Source organism: Apostichopus japonicus, chromosome 19 (genome assembly GCF_037975245.1).
Source record: "Apostichopus japonicus isolate 1M-3 chromosome 19, ASM3797524v1, whole genome shotgun sequence".
Lineage (NCBI taxonomy): Eukaryota > Metazoa > Echinodermata > Holothuroidea > Aspidochirotida > Stichopodidae > Apostichopus > Apostichopus japonicus.
Genome location: NC_092579.1, coordinates 6,620,633 through 6,641,773, shown reverse-complemented (window position 1 = coordinate 6,641,773; position 21,141 = coordinate 6,620,633). Strand labels below are relative to the sequence as shown.

The window sequence follows — 21,141 nt, the reverse complement described above, 5'->3', positions numbered from 1 at the left end:
TTCTGACTTGCGAAGCCGGGGGGGGGGGGGGCGGAATGATACTACCGCCCCTCCACATTTTTCACTGGGGGGGGGCTGGCGCCATCCCAGCCCCCGGTTCCTACGCCCTTGAAAAAACATATAGCCTATCTAACCGCAGTCACGAACCGTATGCACAACGATGACGACAACGTTCGTTCTCATCCTTTATGATTCGTCATAAGTTGTTGCACGGATAGCATGTTATGAAGCTAAGCTAGCAATCGTACGTGATATGCACTTTCTATATATATTTAAATAATTATTACACTGCTAAATATGAAAATTAGCATTGTCCATCTGCTAAGTTCGTCAAATGTATTAAAGTCCAGACATTGGACAATAAACAAGAATCATCCTACTGGAAAAATATGTAAAAGAGCAATATATGTTTGTCTTTCTGATGTAATATGTAAAAGAATAATTCAAACCGGAAACAAAATCGTTGATAATATGATATCATATGATAATGATGAAACTGGCAAAACATTGCACCAGATCGCATCTAAGACCTTCAATTGTTCCAAAATTTCTCAAAGACCCTCCCCCATATCAATTGCAAAATGTGCCCCCTCCCCGTGCAATTCCTGGTTGTGGTATACAATTAAAACACTCAATGCTAGTCAATAGTATTTGTAACCGAATTTGTCCATATTGAATTTATATAGGCCTACGTGAGAACCGCAACCACTAAAAACTTGATGTTTTTATAGTATGTTTTCATACTTATTTATAAGAACTCTATTGGTCCTTGATGAAACGAAGATGATAGGCAGATTGTTCATGTGAGTGATAAAAAGCCCCACCCCATTTTTTTTTTATATTAAGCGAGCTAGGAAAATGCACTGTATTTTCTGGTAATTCATTATGTCGTCAAATATAATTTGTTGAAAAAAATCCTCTTTGTTACGTTAACATAGCTTTTATAGTTAGTAGTGTATGTAGCCTTCAAGCAGATAACTTATACTCAGTTGCATACTTGCCTAACCAGAGAGATTAATAAGTTTGTGAAGTGAGGGCCAGTGGGTACAAATGTATCGAAAAAAGTTCGGAACAAAGTGCAGTCGCGAAAGATGGGGTGTCTGACTGACACTTACCGTTTCGTTGACGATTAGTGCAGGGGGGGTGGGGGGTAAAATGCAGTAGTCGGAATTTTCTGGCTTCAAAACCCATCCAGTTGGAATTTCAGCGACTACACCCCACCCCCCACCCCCAATCATCAGGCCTTAGCTACGTCCCTTAGTGCAGGAGAACTGTCTCCTCCCCTTTTGGCTAATTAGTGATTTGGTGAAAACGGTAGGTAGGTGCTTAGATGCAAAAGGATGCTGTGTTTTTCCACCATTGCAACATTGTTGCTGAATTTTCGACTGTTGATGTCTTTAGAATGATTGTTTCGGCAAGAGGGCTTTAATGCAACATTAAGATAACATTTCCATCAGTTTAACTACATTTGTGTTGTATAATTCTACCCGCCCCCCACTTACACCCACCTCTCCCCTTTCGGCTACGCCACTGATTTTCATTTATATTGATAGTCATATAACACAGTGTGTGCACTTTCAAGGAGAACAAGTCCCTTTATCTTAAGATGGCACGAATGAGTTTCAGGATTACACTGCACTAGATATGCCCTGTATGAGAAGAATTAATGCATTTCCGGGGACACGAATATACTGACGACTGCGTATGTCTTAATTAGGAAGATGTCGTTAGCATACCACGTAACATATTTCAAGAGAGTAGTCAGTCAAACCGTCGTATTATCAAAGGGACTATAACTCGTAAATATTTGTTCAGTATGGAATATTTTGAACTGTCGATTCAGTCAACTTTTTTCAAAAGAGAAGAACTTTGCTATCTTGTTGCTGGTTCTATCTCGCAAATAGCCAGGCAAATAACTTCACGGTACAACGTGATCTGTAAATTGTAACGACCATGTTTCAAGCATGAGCTTTATTGCATAACATCCCACATCTAATGCAGTATCCCAACAATACCATAATTACAGAGTAATAACCAATATAGCAACAAATCACAAGAACAAAGATGATATACACAGAAGAAAAGTTTTATTTTCTATCGATTTACTCAAACTCCGAAATGTATCCATTTTAATCATTAATGGATTATTAATTTTAAAATTAACTTTCATCACTACTCGCTGAGTTAACGGTTTTGGTACAAATTGTCCAACAAAAATAAAGAAGGAAGAATATATAACATATATATGTAATTTAAATGTTAACATCCAACCAATATAACGAAATACTCTTTGTTGTCATTAGTTAATATTACTGATTGTTATTCATCTATTATGATTAAAACCTAAATGCACTTCATCATGGAATGTGTGGTTATATCTGCGTCCATTAATGAGTAAAGTAATAAATTACTGCAAAGATGTTATCTACAATATAAAGGAAAGACATTAATTTGAAGGCTACAAATGGTCCTTTTCTGACTCATTGCTCGTACAACAATCAACAGATGGATTTTTAAGAGCTTCATCTAACTGTTCTGGGTTTGGATTTGGGTCTTCATAAAGTATTTCATCGCTGTGTCTACTACTATCTTCCTCAATGGTTGAATATGGTGAGTGAACAGAGAGTCCTAAATCGTTCACTTCAGGATCTAGTTGTTCTGTAAACGAAGATGCACTGTTGTGAACATTCGAACTGTAACAGGGATTTTTCTGAAGGGTTTGTTTTACCGATAGGTGGTCTACGAAAACGTTATCTTTATCATTTTTGAATGATAACGTTTGACCAAAATCAAAGGAATGTTGTGAATTTCTATGTAACTGTTCTGGATTTAAAGAATCATTTGCAAATCGGTCTTCATTAAGTAGTTCATTGCTATGGTCAATATCTTCTTCCTCAATGGTTGAATATGGTGAGTGAACAGAGAGTCCCAAACCGTTCTCTTCGGGATCCAGTTGTTCGGTAAACGAAGAGGCACTGTTTTGAACATTCGAACTGTAACAGGGATTTTTCTGAAGGGTTTGTTTTACTGATAAATGGTCAACAACATCGTTATCTTGATCTTGTTTGAATGATAACGTTTGGTCAAAATCAGACGGATGTTGTGAATGTTCAGACCAAATAAGAGGTGAAGGCTCGGAATAAATACTTGACTCTGTTACTTCTTCAGCTGCCGAAACGTTAAGATGTAATTCTGAAATGCTTTTGGTCACACGAGAACTCTCACTGTTTGTCAGTGTAGCTTTACAGGAGTATGTATCTGCCTGGTAACATGGATTCCTTTTTAGAAGATTTGATACAGTACCAGGTAGCTCCTCAGTGTTGTCGCTCATAACTAAAGAAGCTGGTACTACGAACCCGCGTGACAGTTTTGAGGAGTGTGATGAAAGATTGCCGCGAGGCTCTATATCAGCTTTAGTTTGAAATATACCGTTTTCTGCATCTTCAGTAGATAAAGACAAATCAACAATATTCATTTGTGATCGGTCAATCTCAGTTTCACTTGGGCCGTAACATGGATTTCGCTGTAATGTTTGTACGATTGGCAATGCTTCACAACACATAACGTCGTCTCTGGCAAGATTTGCTACATCTATCGGTTGCTCTATGGTTACGCTACGATCGAGGGACTCATCCATGTGTTTTCCATCAGAAACTGAACCACGACGGAGGTTGTCATCTGCAGCAGAAGGAATTTCATTATATTCTTCAAATAACGGCGTATTTAGTGTGGATGGCGATCCCAAGTTAGCAGTAATGCCTAGTTTAGGTCCGTACTGTGGATTAATGTTTTGAGAATCTTGTGGACAATGTTTCCCTGTTTCTAATACGTTTTTGGTGACAAATTGGATTGAAAGACAGACAAATACTATATTGATGACCATAAAAATGACCACGAAAAAAAAGCAAAAAATAACCACATTCATACTCAACGTTGTATAAACTGTTTGCGTTGTCGATTCACTAGTATCCTGTGGTTGAGTCGTGAGAGGAACTGTAGTCATAAGTGGTGCGTTTGTGACATCGATATTTACGCAAGATACAATATATGAAGGTTGCTGTATGCTGCTTTCATTTTGTTCGCATATATTACCTTGGCAACGACATGCTAACTGATTTTCTATATTTGAAGGAATGAAGGTGCTCTCTAAAACTTTTGACGTTGAGTTACAACTCAAGTTATTCGAGTTGGGGTAAAGATATTCCAGAGTACCATCACAAAGAGTTTGGTTTCTCAACTCTGCACATGTGTAGCTCTTTTCAATGATAAGCGAGACGTCTAATTTGCTCAAAATTTCTCCCGAAATGATTATACATAATTTGTTGTCTGAATCACACAACCGTTGGTCGGAGATATCAAAGTGTAATGCGATCTTTTGAATGAAATTGAAGCGAAGATCAACTTTAATAAGATTATTTCTCTCTATGAAGAATGTTGATGGTACACATGTTATCATATTGTGACTTACATCAAGTGTTTGCAGTCTTTTGGCTGAGGTCACAAAAGGAAGACTATCCAAAGATTTTATCTCGTTGTGACTCAGATTCACGCTTTCCAACTTGATGAAACCAAATGCAGAGGCGTTGCAAGTTTGTTGTATTCTGTTATAGCTTAGATCTATTGTTCGTAAGCGACGAAAAAAGGATCCACAGTAACCTTCCCAGTTTGAGCAATTGTCGAAGGATATGTTATTATGTGATATGTTTAAAGATATAACGCTAGGACCACTAACGGGGCATTCACAACGAATTAATTTATTAAAGGAAAGATCGATGTTGTCATATATACCTTCACAAATATGTGTTAAGTAATTATTAGAATACGGTGAGTTTCCTATACATCTGTTACTGCAATCTGCTGTGTTATTCTCACAGGATGAACAAAGCGTCCCCGTAGAGTGATCCGGACATCTACCGAAGATGGTAATGGAGAAGAGCGCAATTAGGATCACCACATTAAAGACAATTCCCATAGCTGTAGAGAAATCGGAAGAAAAATTACATATTTCACTGAGCAGTTACTGTCTCGACGAGACAAACGAATGCATAAGACCTACTGTACTGAATGCATACTTTCTAATGAAACAAAATTAACTATATACTAATGCATTAACCATATCAAAGTAAATGCACTCACTTTATGTATACATGAGATGCTCATTGTGCTGTTCACATTGAAAGTTTTATTCCATTTAGTATTCAACACTGGAGACTCCTCAGTCTGATTAAGAGATCAATCTAGTTACAGCATTGTAATTGACATTCATTTAACTGTCCAATGAGTATTTAGACTGATACACATCATCTAATGGACAACGTATATAACAAATATCCAAACTTTGGAAGGATTTAAATGACATGAAATTAAGTCGTTCCATGTGTAAGATATAGGAAGCTCATCAGCCATTCAGCTCAATATGCTGGAAAGTCAACAAATGACAAATCACTTTCAAAACAACACTATATTGCCACTATTGTAGCCGTTTAGCCCAAGATAAATTATAATAGTATAGTTTAAACTTCTTCATTGCGTGGTTGCCAATAAGTTGTTTTTGGTCAGTTTGGTAATAATCGCCAAAAGCAATTCTTAACCGAGATAATATTTAAAGACAGTATACGCACTGCTAAACTTTAGTAGACATGTCTGTAGGATATCATTTTGCTACCTATACAAGGAAGTGAAAGCCGTTTCCTTTGTATTAATTCTTTCAAGGTAAACGCATACATGTTGCTGTTAGTGAAACCACAGTCAAGTGGAAGTTTCATTTTAGAAATATTTCATATGCAACATATAAAAACACCTCTGAGGGTAAAGAAGAACAAAATCAACTTAAATTAATGCCTATTTCATTTTTAGATGTGTTTAAATTCTCACTCTGCAAATGAGAGACTTACAAACTCATTTTTTAGTTCTATAAATTAGTCTGATAATGATGTTTTGGTTTATGTCTCTCTTTAATTTCGTTCAACGATAATGATAACCTCCCTACGCATAACGAATACACGGAGACTTCGTTGCGTCTTCTTTACGTTGCTTTATATAAATGTTTAAGGGGAAATGACTGCCAAAATGATCACCAAACCCACTTGAAGCAGCTATATGGTTATTTTTGCTTCAAAACACATTAGAACAATAAAGCAAAGTATTATTTATGATTAAAATGTACTTATCACATTAAGTTACACCTACCACACTTTCATAGCAATGCAGTTTTAGCTTAGCTTACTGTACATATATAATAGTTTGGCTGAATTTATTGCTTAATTGTAATTGCTCTAATTTGCCTACAAACTTCATCATATTATTGGATCTACATGGTTGGAATGAAGCCATGAAACGTTAAATTTGTTAGACAAAGAAGTTGTCCCTTTACTATTACCAAATAAGTATAAACATGGAATTGAAAAGACAAAAAATGTCCGTTTCGTTTCCAGTCATTCCTTTTAAAACTTTATGTCGCCATAAAATGTTCAGGTTATGAAGCTGTCGTAAGCGTGGTACCCTCGTTTAGTTCTCCGAACAACTTTACGTGTATAATGGAAGTAAAAATTAAACAGTTTGTCCCACAAGTGAAGAGTTGGACAACAACATGACCATGTTTAAATGTTATGTCAAGTAACGTCGCAGATCTCATTAACTGTTCAAACTGTTCGTCCGGGACTAACCCATATAGAATTAAAGGAGAAATTCAAACATATCTACCATTTTGATCACGAGATTGTAGATAAATTACAAAAACAGCTAGTAACAATTTTCTCTGTTTGTTAGATGTCCTGGTTGAAAAGGGTTTTCTTTTGAAGCTTTGTTATATGATAATTGGAGGTGAGATTTATTTTGTTACCGGTTTGTCTGTGCATGATTTACCCTTCATACTTTAAAGTGAGCAGTATAACTCGTGTAAATATCAAAACCTTACTTTTGTTAAAATCATTTTCAAATGCCACCAAGAGTAGCAGAAAATGTAAGGGTAAAATGTATGACAAGCTCAAACACCAAGAGCTCTCTTCAATGAATCGAATATTTTTTGCAAGCCTTTATTTTATAGGTGTAGTGCTAGAAGTAAAATATTAAAGCATGATAGCAACCAAAGAAAAGATCAGACTGGTCTTGCTGCTTCTTTAATCTTAAGCAGCTGTGTGTGAACGGGTTTACCCATGTTCTATGAGTGAGGGGGGGGGATGGGGTCATTAAGAAATGGGCGTTATGACGTACCTCTATTGACCCAACGATAGAAAATGTTACTGTGCTCACACAGATCATATTGATCGAATCTTTACATTTTATTACATACATTGCTAGGTTCTAGAGTGATGATTATTTTGTTGATGAGCAATAGATTATAGTCAATTCTCCGAATTAATCGCATTATGGATAATATATACACAGTTTCCTTTGAAATTAACATTTTGGTAATATTAATACCCCATGGTGAAACATAAACTCTGTCAATCTAGTGCGCTTGATATATGTACTGTATCACAGTTAAAATACTTTTCAATTGGAGTTCTTGTTTTCTGCTTATCAGGTTAAAGCGCACTATTAAGGTATATAAATTTAGCTAAAAGGAATAATTTTACAATCAAATGTAACAACATACATACAAACAATCACACAGATGCACATACAAATGCAGACAAAATAGTGCAACATAAAATATTTCATATCATCTTACCGTTGGTTATCTTATATGACAGTTAGGAGTAACTCTTGCCCGCCGGACGACTGTTATCATAAAGATGAAAACACCTTTAGAAGAAATTTGCAATTCCGTTCATAAAATACTCATTCGCAGTATGAAGTGATAAGGTTTAACACAAAACCTGTAGCAATAACTACACATTGCTAATTTGAGAGTTCTTGGCCGTTAAGCTGTCTCTGTACTTGTTAATGTATACATAAGATTTGTCGGTATAGCTAGCTATATGAACTATGGATGTACATATGCGCTGAACCTAGCATAAATCAGGAAGAACAACTGGTTAAAACGAAAGTAAAATATCTAACGTATGCGTGAAATTGAAAGCGATTGCATTATGTAAATAGAACTACTTCGTGTCAATCAACTCAGTTTATTAAGAGATATAGAAGAATATACAAAACTTACATAGTAAACCATTTTACTCTTTTAGTAAATATAATCATAATGATTCACAATGGAGACACTTGGAGAACTGAGTGGAAAAATAAAAGCAGGTGCCAATTATGTACCCTTTGACCTATCCCTGATTTGTTTATTCCATTCTAGGCTTCCAGCAGTTGTTGCAGAAACATATCGTTTCCTGTATTGGACTCAATGTAATATTATGTAGCCTACGAAACATCTTGAAAGTTCCCTTTCGATTGATAGCTATATAGTTTAATGTTGTAGTTCAATCCATGCTAACCGATCCTCGCTGCTTTATCAGTTAAAACTGGTTAAGGGTAGTAAACGTTAATTAAGGGAAACTGATGTGTGTTATGATTTCTTAGCAAGTGTTACACTTTCGACCAGTTCCTACTGAGAAGGAAGTATATAGTAAAACCTATACATAACGATGGACTGGACTTACCGCACTACTGAAGGTTTCGTGCACATTTTAACAGAATCCGGATCACGCTTTAATGCAAAATGCTTAAATCTGCAAATTGTAGCATCTTAACGGGGTGTACTTACCAGTGAAACATACGGACATTTGTAACTGTTAATGGTTCATCACATCTTACTGTATTACTAACATATGTCGGTTTTAATTGAATAACGGTTTCTCACATCTAACAGTTTTAACTGGGCCATAAAGAATCGGATGTCCATGCAGAAGTATTTCTTTTCAGTCATATTATCAAATTGATCACATCTTGGTAACTGTACAGGAACTATTTCTGAGGTAAGAAGTCGTTGACTAAACATTACAAAATACATCTTGATAACTACCGATATATTTATTACAAACTATTCTGTTAAACAATGATATTTTTAAGCTACTGTCTTGATGGATGACATTCAATACATTAAGTAACTAGCCAACTAAGGAAGTTTAACTTAGTTAGAATATTGACATTATATCTGGACTTGCTTGTAATAAGATACACACAGCCTGCAGTCTGGCTGGTGTGACAGCAAAATCTCTTCCAGTATTTCCACTTGTTATGCAATCAACAGCAATCCGTCACAGTCTGTATTATCTCTCCACAGGGGCGTATCGTTCAGCCCCTACCCCAAAATAAAATCAAGGGGTTGTGAGTAGGAGCTCATCTTTACAGACAGATTAAAAACACTGCTAGTGTAAACAGTTAAACATTCTCCAATATTGTTCATAACTTACCAAATATAGCCCAATTTTGCATTTAACCACCCCTCTTTTTACTAACAAAGGGGTAACACTGCCCTTAGGAATCTCTATAGACGACGTAGCATCATAGCCCCACCCCTTCCCCCAACAACCCCCGATCCCCACCCATCCCGCCCATAAAAAATGTTGGTTGGGCCGCAGTCTGTTAATCTAACTAAAAAGGCAATCGTCTTTCTTTACAGCGAATGTTTGTATAGGTGTTACGTAAGTGAATCAATATAATTACGAGTGTATCATTAGACCTTTAATTGACGGCATGTTTGATCTGAATTTTAGTCACTTTTCATATACTAAAGGAATACACTATCGTCAAGAAGTGCTAAGACACGACAATGTCATTTTCGACAAAAATTTACATTTGTTTATTGTCTAGTTGTAAAATGGGACAATAATTCATATTATTGGAAATGAGGTCGCTCTTCAAATAAATATATTAGAGCCGTAGGTTTGGGTTGTTAATCTTAAAGAAGCCATGTAGCCAGCATATTAACACAGATTAGAGTAGCTCTCCAGCCTTGAAAAAGACTCGTTGACATAAAAGTCTTTTCATTCCTTTATTTATTATTCAGTTCGGACCAACACGGGAACTTCTTGAGATCTACATGGCATATATATGTGTTGAATGGACACATCTATTTGAGATTCATTTGTGTCCATCCAAATCCGAGCCAAATAGGTGTGCTATATACATAGTCAGTGAGACTCCTCTTACTCACGAAAATTGATTACTGATCTTTGCGTTCATTTTTGTTCCTTCATTTTGCCTCAGAATATAAAGTCATCCTGTAGTAAGATGCTGCATTTTATCAACGCGTGAATTTCACGACAGACGTATTCACTTCCATCGCATTTACAGTTATTTCAATACACGCTTCAAACTGACAACCCTACTTCAGTCTCAGTTCACGATTGGTTCATTAGGACAACTACTAGTTCATCCGTTTATCCTGAGAAATATATATCACCCCTTTTTATTCAAAGTTAATTGGATTCGTTGAGGCACTATACATATAAATGCGATCCATAGGAGTATTGGCCGTGACTAAAACAGGCGTATTAGTAAATATGATATTAATTAATGATATTATAACAGCACAAAGTATCTTTTACCAGACAGGTGGCACACATGTAAGACCGCAATTTATCAACAAAATTAAAACATTTGTCCTATACGTTCTATTACCTTATGCAATATATATATATATATATATATATAAACATATATATATATATATATAAACATATATATATATATATATATAAACATATATATATATATAAACATATATATTAACATATATATGAACTAATATTTATAAAATTTTATGTTCAGGTATATGTCATCTAGATCTGATTTACCCAAGGTAGTTACCGTGTTCATGACTTTCATATGGACAGTATAGGTTTCAATTCAGTCTTCAGATGAAGACTTCTTCATATTGGTATAGCCATTGACATGTGTGTCGTTTGGTTCACTCAAGCTAGTTACTAGTTTGACAAACTATCGATCAATGTCGCTAGGTTTCACTTCGGTATCAGCGGAAGACGACTTGATAATGGTATATTCATAGACATGTGCGTCCTTTGGTTCACCCAAGCTAGTTACTGGTTTGACATACTCTCTATGGATGTCAGCAGATTTCAATTCAGTATCAGAGGAAGACGTCTTCATAATGTTATGTGCGTTCTTTGGTTCACCACAGTTAGTAACTGCTTTGTCAAACTCTGTATGGATATCACTAGGTTTTAGTTCAGTATCAGAAGAAGACGTCTTGGTAATGTTATGTTCATAGACATGTGCGTCACTGAATGTACTTACTGGTTCGTTATGGGACATCGAGGGAGTCTTCGTTAAAGTACTTTCATAAGAAGGAGGTTCTTGTGACTCATGGACAGCGTGCATTTCTACAAGTATGTCTTGCTTATTGAAAAAGTCGTGCATCTCTTTATTTGAAAGATTGCTTTCACTATTTACGGCTTTCGGTTGTTCGTTAGGGTGTAATGATGTTTCCTGTATGCAACGTTCATATGAATGCCATTCTGTAATTGGATCTTCATTGGTATTTGTACAGGACTCTATCGGTTTATTCGATGACGTCACGATTTCGTCACGTTGTGCAACGTAAGATGATTCATAAATGTGAATAATGCTACTTTCTGTTTCATGGGATTCAATTTTTGGTTGACCGTTTCCAATATTTATTTCTGATTGGTCAATCTCAGTTTCACTTGGATTTCGCTGTAATGTTTGTACGATTGGCAATGCTTCACAACACATAACGTCGTCTCTGGCAAGATTTGCTACATCTATCGGTTGCTCTTTTGTTACGCTACGATCGAGGGACTCATCCGTGTGTTTTCCATCTGAAACTGAACTTCGACGGCGGTTGCCATCTGCAGCAAAAGGAATTTCATCATATTCCTCAAATAACGGCGTATTTTGTGTGGATGGCAATCCCAAGTTAGCAGTAATGCATAGTTTAGGTCCGTACTGGTGATTAATTTTTTCATAATCTTGTGGACAATGTTTCGCTGTTTCTAATACGTTTTTGGTGACAAAATGGAATGAAAGACACACAAATACTATTGTAATGACCATAAAGATAACCACGAAAAAAAAACAAAAAATAACCACATTCATACTCAACTTTGTATTCCCTGTTTGCGTTGTCGATTCACTAGTATCCTGTGGTTGAGTCGTGAGAGGAACTGTAGTCATAAGTGGTGCGTTTGTGACATCGATATTTACGCAAGATACAATATATGAAGGTTGCTGTATGCTGCTTTCATTTTGTTCGCATATATTACCTTGGCAACGACATGCTAACTGATTTTCTATATTTGAAGGAATGAAGGTGCTCTCTAAAACTTTTGACGTTGAGTTACAACTCAAGTTATTCGAGTTGGGGTAAAGATATTCCAGAGTACCATCACAAAGAGTTTGGTTTCTCAACTCTGCACATGTGTAGCTCTTTTCAATGATAAGCGAGACGTCTAATTTGCTCAAAATTTCTCCCGAAATGATTATACATAATTTGTTGTCTGAATCACACAACCGTTGGTCGGAGATATCAAAGTGTAATGCGATCTTTTGAATGAAATTGAAGCGAAGATCAACTTTAATAAGATTATTTCTCTCTATGAAGAATGTTGATGGTACACATGTTATCATATTGTGACTTACATCAAGTGTTTGCAGTCTTTTGGCTGAGGTCACAAAAGGAAGACTATCCAAAGATTTTATCTCGTTGTGACTCAGATTCACGCTTTCCAACTTGATGAAACCAAATGCAGAGGCGTTGCAAGTTTGTTGTATTCTGTTATAGCTTAGATCTATTGTTCGTAAGCGACGAAAAAAGGATCCACAGTAACCTTCCCAGTTTGAGCAATTGTCGAAGGATATGTTATTATGTGATATGTTTAAAGATATAACGCTAGGACCACTAACGGGGCATTCACAACGAATTAATTTATTAAAGGAAAGATCGATGTTGTCATATATACCTTCACAAATATGTGTTAAGTAATTATTAGAATACGGTGAGTTTCCTATACATCTGTTACTGCAATCTGCTGTGTTATTCTCACAGGATGAACAAAGCGTCCCCGTAGAGTGATCCGGACATCTACCGAAGATGGTAATGGAGAAGAGCGCAATTAGGATCACCACATTAAAGACAATATCCATAGCTGTAGAGAAATCGGAAGAAAAATTACATACTTCACTGAGCAGTTACTAACTTGACGAGACAAACGAATGCATACTTTCGTATGAACAAACTTTAACTATATACTAATGCGTTAACCATTTCAAAGTAATTGTACTCACCTTATGTACACAGGAGATGCCTATTGTGCTGTTCACTTTGAAAGCTTTATTTCATTTAGTATTCAACACTGGAGACACCTCAGTCTGATTAAGAGATCAATCTAGTTGCAACATTGTAATTGACATTCATAAGTCCAATGAGTATTTAGACTGATACACATCATCTAATGGATAACGTATATAACAGATATCCAAACTTTGGAAGGATTAAAATGACATAAAATACGTCGTTCCACATGCAAGATTTTGAAAAGTCATCAGCCATTCCCCTCAATATGCAGGAAAGTCAACAAATGACCAATCATGTTCAAAACAACACTACATTGTCAACATTGTAGCTGTTTTGTCCAATGAAAATTATAATAGTATAGTTTAAATATCTCAGTGTGTGGTTGCCAATGCGTTGTTTTTAGTCAATTTGGTAATAAGGGAAAAGCAATTCTGAATCGAGATTAGGCAGTATACGTACTGCTGAACTTTAGTAGACATGTCTGTAGGATATCCTTTTGCTACTGTACATAGTGCTATACAAGGAAGTAAAAGAAGTTTCCGTTGTATTAATCCTTTCAAGGTGAACGTTTACATTTTCCTGTTATATAACCACAGTCAAGTGGGAGTTTCATTTTAGAAATATTTTATATGCAACATATAGAAACACCTCTGAGGGTAAATAGGAAAAAAAATCATGTCAAATGTCATTTTTAGAGTGTTGAAATTCTCACTCTTCAAATGATCGAGAGAATTACAAACTCATCTCTTTTTAATTTCGGTCAACAATAATGATAACCATTGCACCTGCCTACGCACAACGAATACACGGAGACTTCCTTGGGTCTTCTTCACGTTGCTTTATATAAATGTTTAAGGTGAAATGACTGATAAAACGATCAATAAAACCACTTGAAGCAGATATATGGTTATTATTGCTTCAAAACACATTTGAACAATAAAGCAAATTATTATTTATGAATAAAACCTACTTCTGATGTAAATACATATACATATATTCTCGACATAAGTATTACCACATTAATTTAAACCTACCACACTTTCATAGCAATGCAGTTTAGCCTAGCTAACTTTGCATATAAAAGTTTGTGCTGACTTTATTACTTAATTGTAATTGTTTTAATTTGCCTACAAACTTCATTTTATTATTGAATCTGCATGGTTGGAATGAAGCCATGAAACATCAAGTTTGTTAGACAAAGAAGGTGTCTCTACACTATTACTTAATAAGTATAAACATGGAATTGAAACGACAAAAATGTCCGTTTCGTTTCCAGTCATTCCTTTATGATTTATATCGCCATTAAATGTTATGGTTATGAAGCTGTCGTAGGCATAGTACCTCCGTTTAGATCCGCAGATCAACTATACATGTATAATGAAACTACAAATTCAACAGTTTGCTCCACAACTGAAGAATTGGACAACAACATGACTTTATTTTAAATGTTATGTCAGGAAACGTCGCAGATCTCATTAACTGTTCAATAGCAGACAATGCGTCAGGGACTAATTACACTTATATAATTAAAGAAGACATTCAAACATATCTACCATCTTGTACACGAGATTGTGATAACAAACAGCTAATAACAATTTTCTCTGTTAGTGAGATGTCCTGGTTGAAAAGGGTTTTCTTTGTAGCTTTCTTATATAATAGTCCCAATTGGAGGTGAGATTTTTTTTTTACCTGCTTGTCTGTGCATAATTTTTCCTTTATACTATAAAGTGAGCAGTAAAACTCGTGTAAATACTATAAGTATGGGTTAATATCAAAACCTTATACTTTTGTCGATAGCATTTTTAAATGCCACCTCTATGAAAGAGAGTAGCAGAAAAAGTAAAGGTCAAATGTATGACAAGCTCAAACACCAGGGGCTCTCTTCAATGAATCGAATATTTTTTGCAAGACTTTATTATATAGGTGTAGTGCTAGAAGTAAAGCATTAAAGCATGATAGCTACCAACGAAAAGATCAGACTGGTCTTGTTGCTTCTTAACTTTTAAGCAGCTGTGTGTGAACGGGTTGCCCATGTTCTATGAGTGAGGGGGGAGGGGAATGGGGTCATTAAGTAGTGGGCGTTATGACGAACCTCTATTGATCCAACGTTAGAAAATGTTACCGTGCTCACACAGATCATATTGATCGAATTTTAACATTTTATTACATACATTGCAAGGTTCTAGAGTGATGATTATTTTGTTGATAAGCAATAGATTATAGTCAGTTCTCCGGATTGATCACATTATGGATAACATATACACAGTTTCCTTTGAAATTAAAATTTTTGGTAATATTAATTCCCTACAATCTACGTGCGCTTGATATATGTACTGTATCACAGTTAAAATACTTTTCAATTGGAGTTCTTGTTTTCTGCTTATCAGCTTAAAGCGCACTATAAAGGTATATAAATTTAGCTTAAAGGAATAATTTTACAATCAAATGTAGTAACATACCTACAAACAATCAGACAGATGCACATACAAATGCAGCCAAAATAGTTCAACATAAAATATTTCATGTCATCTTACCGTTGGTTATCTTCTATGACAGTTAGGAGTAACTCTTGCCCGCCGGACGACTGTTATCATAAAGATGAAAACCCGTTTAGTAGAAATTTGCAATTCCGTTCATAAAATACTCATTCGCAGTATGGAGTGATAAGGTTTAACAAAACCCGTAGCAATAACTACACATTGCTAATTTGAGAGTTGTTGGCCGTCAAGCTGTCTCTGTACATGTTTATGTATACATAAGATTTGTCGCTATAGGCTATATGAACAATGGATGTACATATGTATCGAACCTAGCATAAATCAGGAAGAACAACTGGTTAAAACGAAAGTAAAATATCTAACGTATGCGTGAAGTTGAAAGCGATTGCATTATGTAAGTAGAACTACTCCTCGTGTCAATCAACTCAGCTTATTAAGAGATATAGAAGAATATACAAAATTTATATAGTAAACCATTTTACTGTCTTAGTAAATATAATCATAATGATTCACAATGGAGACACTTGTATAACTGAGTGGAAAAATAAAAGCAGGTGCCAATTATGTACCCTTTGACCTATCCCTGATTTGTTTATTCCATTCTAGGCTTCCAGCAGTTGTTGCAGAAACATATCGTTTCCTGTATTGAACTTAATGTAATATTATGTAGCCTACGAAACATCTTGAAAGTTCCCTTTCGATTGATAGCTATATAGTTTAATGTTGAAGTTCAATCCATGCTAACCGATCCTCGCTGCTTTATCAGTTAAAACTGGTTAAAGGTAGTAAACGTTAATTAAGGGAAACCGATGTGTGTTATAATTTCTTAGCAAGTGTTACACTTTCGACCAGTTCCTACTGAGAAGGAATTATATGGAAAAACCTATACATAACGATGGACTGGACTTACCGCACTACTGAAGATTTCGTACACATTTTAACAGAATCCGGATCACGCTTTAAAGCAGCATTTTGCGTTTGTCCAGATTTTTTCCGTGTCTATCGAGTTTTTATCATAATACGATCACAAAAGACAAAACTAAGACTTTCTCATACTTTTTTCCCCACATCGAACGTTAACTAGCAAGTAATTAAGGATATTATATGATTCTGAGAATTGTGTCTCCCAGACACAATCGACATTAGTATTTATCACATGCAGCTCTACAAACCGCCTATTCAAATTCAACCAATCAGTGAAGATGTTTATGTATGACGTGGAGCTTAAAATAGAGTCATTGGCATGGTAATCCCTCAATCAATGGGAAAGATGGAGCGAAGTGAAGAGGAATTTACATCTGAAAGTGATTCAGAAGTCACTCGACTTCTACTCGACAGGTAAGCAAAGGATAGAATTGTTCGTTACCATTTTTGTTTACATGATTTAACGTTACTTCTCATTATCGGTGAGAGAAACTGAGACCGAACCTCTGCCTCCACTATTATTACTACAGTATCTAGTTTAGCCTAGGCCAGTATAGGGGCCTATACTAAGTCTATAGTACTACTAGTATAGTGTACTTAGCCTATTATTTACTAGCACAACCAAGGCCAGTTAGGCTAAACGCTCTTACTTTTCTTACTCTTTCTTCACAGTCATAGTCTTATCAACTTGCAACAAGTTTTTGTTCTTGATACAGTGCTAACTAACGTTCACGCCGACTCATAGATACTTTACACTAGACTTTACAAGGCATGGGCTATGATGGCAGTGATTGCATATGCAGTAGCCGAAATCACGAGGCCTACGTTTTGGCGGTTCCCGTTAGTTTCATGCCCTAAATAATGTTTGTTTCCTTCCCCTAAAAACGTTTCTTACCTCTGTACCTCCTCAATCATGGGGAGGAAATTATCGTTTTTCCAGGGAGGAAGCTGATGAAAGCATATTGGCTAGGCTATGTGGAAAGAAGAAATTTAGTAGGCCTAGGGCCTAAGTGGAATAGCTGTAGGAATTTCTTTTCATTTCTACCTTTTCTACAAATATCTCTTCCCATATAGCCTAGCCAATTTGCCTCCCTTGAAAAATGTTTCTTTGATTGAAATCGTTATTTTCTCTCCTAAATCAAAAATTACAGTTACTTCAGTACCTAACTCTTTCTACGTAGCCTAGCCAAATGTCTTCTTGCTTGAATTCCTCCCCTGAGAAACAGTACTTTCCTCCCTGAGTGATAGTTTATTTTTGTGATTCTACTTTCAGGTTTACAAGAAATTTCTCAAAGTCTGCAGGCAGATGGACCTGTGTTCCTGTTATGGAAAAGAATCGTTACAAGTACATTCCGCAACTGATGAAGGACATATTTGGACGGAGGCTTGATGATGACAATTCCCAACTAGGACGTGTTGTCGTGTTGTTCTTGCTGAGGATGACCCAAGGCACATCTCTGGTACAATTTGCCCGAGCCAACCTCCATCAGTTTTACAGCTTCTTGCAAGCCATCATAGCAGGATGGGACCAAGTTCTACTGTTGTAATGAGTCAAATCTATAAGTCTTCCTTGCATCAGCAAGTGATATCATTTTTTGGGGGGGGGGTGGGGGTGGGATGGAGTTGTTGCACAGCTTGTTGCAAGCCATCAGAGCAGCATGGGGCCTAGTTCTACTTTGTAATAAGTCAAATCTATTAATCTTCCTCGCTTCAGCAAGTAATATTATTTGGGGGTGGGGAGGTTGGACTGATTGCAACCTGCATGTCTCCTACAACTTTGGCTTCTTTTCTCATAGTCATCAGTCATGCCAATTGATCTAAAACATAATGCATGTACTAGTTTAGAATCAGGTTTGGACTCGAAGAACTATTCCTTTTTTTTCAATTTTTGTTGTTGTAAAGATCAGCAGACTTATTCTAAGCACATTCATCAATAAAAAATGAACACTTAATTGAACTTGTTATGTGTATTGAAACTTATTAATGTCCATGTTTCAGAATAAATTAGCACATTAAATTGGAAGATTTTCAGATTGAAGTAAGAACAGCAGTGAAAGAAACTGTGTGTTTATTCAAAGCCCTGAATGGTAAAGTTAAGGAACACAGAAAAATAGAGGAAAACCATGATCACGTCTTTCACAAAAAGCAAATGTAATACTAATAACATGTCTATAATCTTAGATGATAGTGAAAACAAGTCTATATTTGGCAAGGAATACAACTGATCAAGAAATAAAGAACTGAATACAAATGAATGATTAAGTCAAGGAAATAGAGAATATCTTTGACCCAAGATCACTTTGACCTAGGGAAAACAATAGCAATCAATTACTCTCCAGGGGCTACATATGTAACAGTTAACCAACTTCTCTTCTTGAGATATGGCATTAGCACTAATGGCCATAAGCATAACAATGGGATTATATACCCACCGAGTGTTATCAACATTTGCCATGAAACCAACTTTCACTTCTTGGGATATGAACTATTGTCCTCAAAATGACCTTCATGGTTAACAAAATGTTTTACTTTCTCACCAAGGGCCACCTATATAGCTAGTTTGAAGTTCAACCAACTTTCACTTCTTGATATTGTTTATAAGTTTTCAAGAGTTGAACATCGCTTGACCTAAAATGACCTTTAACCTCCATGAAAAATAATAGGGTTCATCTACTTACCAAGTGCTATCTACATAGCAAGTTGGATGTCAAACCAACTAGCACTTCTTGAGATACTGGTTTTACACAGATTTCAAATGTTGACCTCAAATGACCTTTAAACTTGATGCAAAACAATAAGAATCATCTACTCTTCAAAGACTACCAATATACCAAGTTTGAATTCAAGCAACTTTCACTTCTTGAGATGTTGTGTGTACATATATCCAAAAAGAGTGCCGGATGGGTTTCAAGCAGTTGCATTACCAGTTGTCGAGGCTGTTGAACATCTACATTACCAACCATTGCCTAAGAAGAAAAGTGAAGAAAAAAGAGTATCATTTATTTTGCTTAAGTAATAATATCATTGCTTTTGATGATAGACAGCATTTATTGATTGTGTTGCTTTGGGTGTTTAATAAACATGTGATATATGAAGATAGACATAAAATATATTGTTTGAACACTACACCAAGTACTACGAAGTGCTCTGTTTTTCAAAACTTGCTTTCAGACAAACAGTGTTTTGCTTCCAAAAAGGATTAGCAAATATAACCCTTTGGAAATTGATGTCACTTAAAAATAACTATTTTCAGTATGACAATCTAGCCAGCTACTTATGTTGGTAGTATTCTTTAATTGAGCAAGCCATTCTGTTATTACACTGAGTTTAACTGTTTAAAGAATTACCAGCTATTACTTTGCAGATCCCACAATTTTGCATATTGAAACGTACCCTTATATTTCCCATTCACTCCTGTTGGCGTTCTTCTACCTGCCTCCTAGCTGCAGCTGCTGTTAGCCGGGTTGTCCCGTTTTCTGGTGTTACCCAGGAGCTAACCTCTCCGTCCTCTACTTCTGCCAGCCCTCCTTGGTGTTTCATCACCAGATGGTTGCTAAGAAGGTAGCAAAAGGTTTCAAATTATAAACATGTCTTTGGATCCGCTGCTAAAATGTATTGCTCTCATTTACTGGTGACATATGACTAGATGCTATTTATCACTTTAATGGAATGATTGTACACTTTACTATAAAATTTATAGAACAGCAGACATTGCATGTTGCCCTAGGTTTCAGTTTCCCGACCAGTTAGTTCCTCCCCTGAAAATTTTAGTTTCCTCTACTAAATACGTTACTTTCCTCCTCTACATCAAGGTAGTAAAGTATCGCATTCAGGTTAGGAAACTAATATGCTTGTTGAATGAAACTTAAAAAAAAGGTTACTTACTACACTCACACATAATCATAAAATTCGCCTAAATCATCAATTGCAATTACTACAGTTTTGCAAAGCACTTGCTACAAAGCACTACTTAAATCTCCACATGGCCTAGCCAGTATGCCTTATTGCATTCCCTTATGAGAAACGTTACTTTCATCTCTTGAAAAACGATATTTTCTCCCATGTTGTAAGAGGAGGAAGCTAACGTTTTTCAAGAGATCCGGAAAAAAGGCCCCCATTGCGATACACTCGTAGCTACATTGCTTTTAGTGCAAAATTCACAGCGTGGTCATAACGTTATTCAGGCCTAACCAGTGTAAGTCACACACTAATAGGTCTGATTGTACTACAGTAACTAGCCTATGTAACACCGCGTAGAGTGATACAATATCGTTCTAGAGAATGTTACGTACCGATCGAGTTCTTGCTGGTTCAATGACTTTCTCTCTTATGTATCCTTGCTACAAAGCTGGTTTTACTTTCGCGGAGCGACGAATTTTCTTGGGTTTTTAGGGCATCGTATGCAATGAGATATGCCGTAAGTGTCCCTTCGCGCAATACGTACATCTCCTCAGCTGATTTTTGTTTACTGTTTACCTTGCTATTCAAAGTACCTTTTCCGTTATACATATTCACAAGGTTCCTTTATGTGGGAGGAGTCTCTCGAAGTCA

General features: G+C 36.0%; 2 protein-coding genes and 1 long non-coding RNA gene across 4 annotated transcripts; all 3 read right to left on the bottom strand.

Annotated features, from left to right (window-relative positions):
• Positions 1-2,068: 2,068 nt before the first annotated feature.
• Positions 2,069-8,159, bottom strand: LOC139960295 (uncharacterized). Its single transcript, XM_071958561.1, has 2 exons — positions 7,673-8,159; positions 2,069-4,974 (listed from the first exon to the last, which is right to left on the bottom strand). Exon 2 carries the CDS (start codon positions 4,970-4,972, stop codon positions 2,459-2,461), a length of 2,514 nt encoding a protein of 837 aa, XP_071814662.1. The 5' UTR covers positions 4,973-4,974; positions 7,673-8,159; the 3' UTR covers positions 2,069-2,458.
• Positions 8,160-9,463: 1,304 nt separating this feature from the next.
• On the bottom strand, positions 9,464-15,914 carry LOC139960293 (uncharacterized). The gene is made up of 2 exons (XM_071958560.1): positions 15,703-15,914; positions 9,464-13,019 (listed from the first exon to the last, which is right to left on the bottom strand). Exon 2 carries the CDS (start codon positions 13,015-13,017, stop codon positions 10,831-10,833), a length of 2,187 nt encoding a protein of 728 aa, XP_071814661.1. The 5' UTR covers positions 13,018-13,019; positions 15,703-15,914; the 3' UTR covers positions 9,464-10,830.
• A 1,112-nt stretch (positions 15,915-17,026) lies between these two features.
• LOC139960294 (uncharacterized) lies at positions 17,027-21,141 on the bottom strand. 2 transcript variants are annotated; one of them, XR_011790464.1, is made up of 4 exons: positions 20,883-21,141; positions 19,984-20,143; positions 19,269-19,556; positions 17,027-17,910 (listed from the first exon to the last, which is right to left on the bottom strand). It is a non-coding gene; the product is annotated as an uncharacterized lncRNA (long non-coding RNA). The 2 variants fall into 2 exon arrangements; XR_011790465.1 differs by having other exon boundaries at positions 17,028-17,910; positions 19,448-19,556; positions 20,883-21,134.

What these genes read in the sequence shown, in the direction of transcription:
- LOC139960295 (XM_071958561.1), bottom strand. Translation starts at nt 4,972, where the DNA reads ATGGGAATTGTCTTTAATGTGGTGATCCTAATTGCGCTCTTCTCCATT.
- LOC139960293 (XM_071958560.1), bottom strand. Translation starts at nt 13,017, where the DNA reads ATGGATATTGTCTTTAATGTGGTGATCCTAATTGCGCTCTTCTCCATT.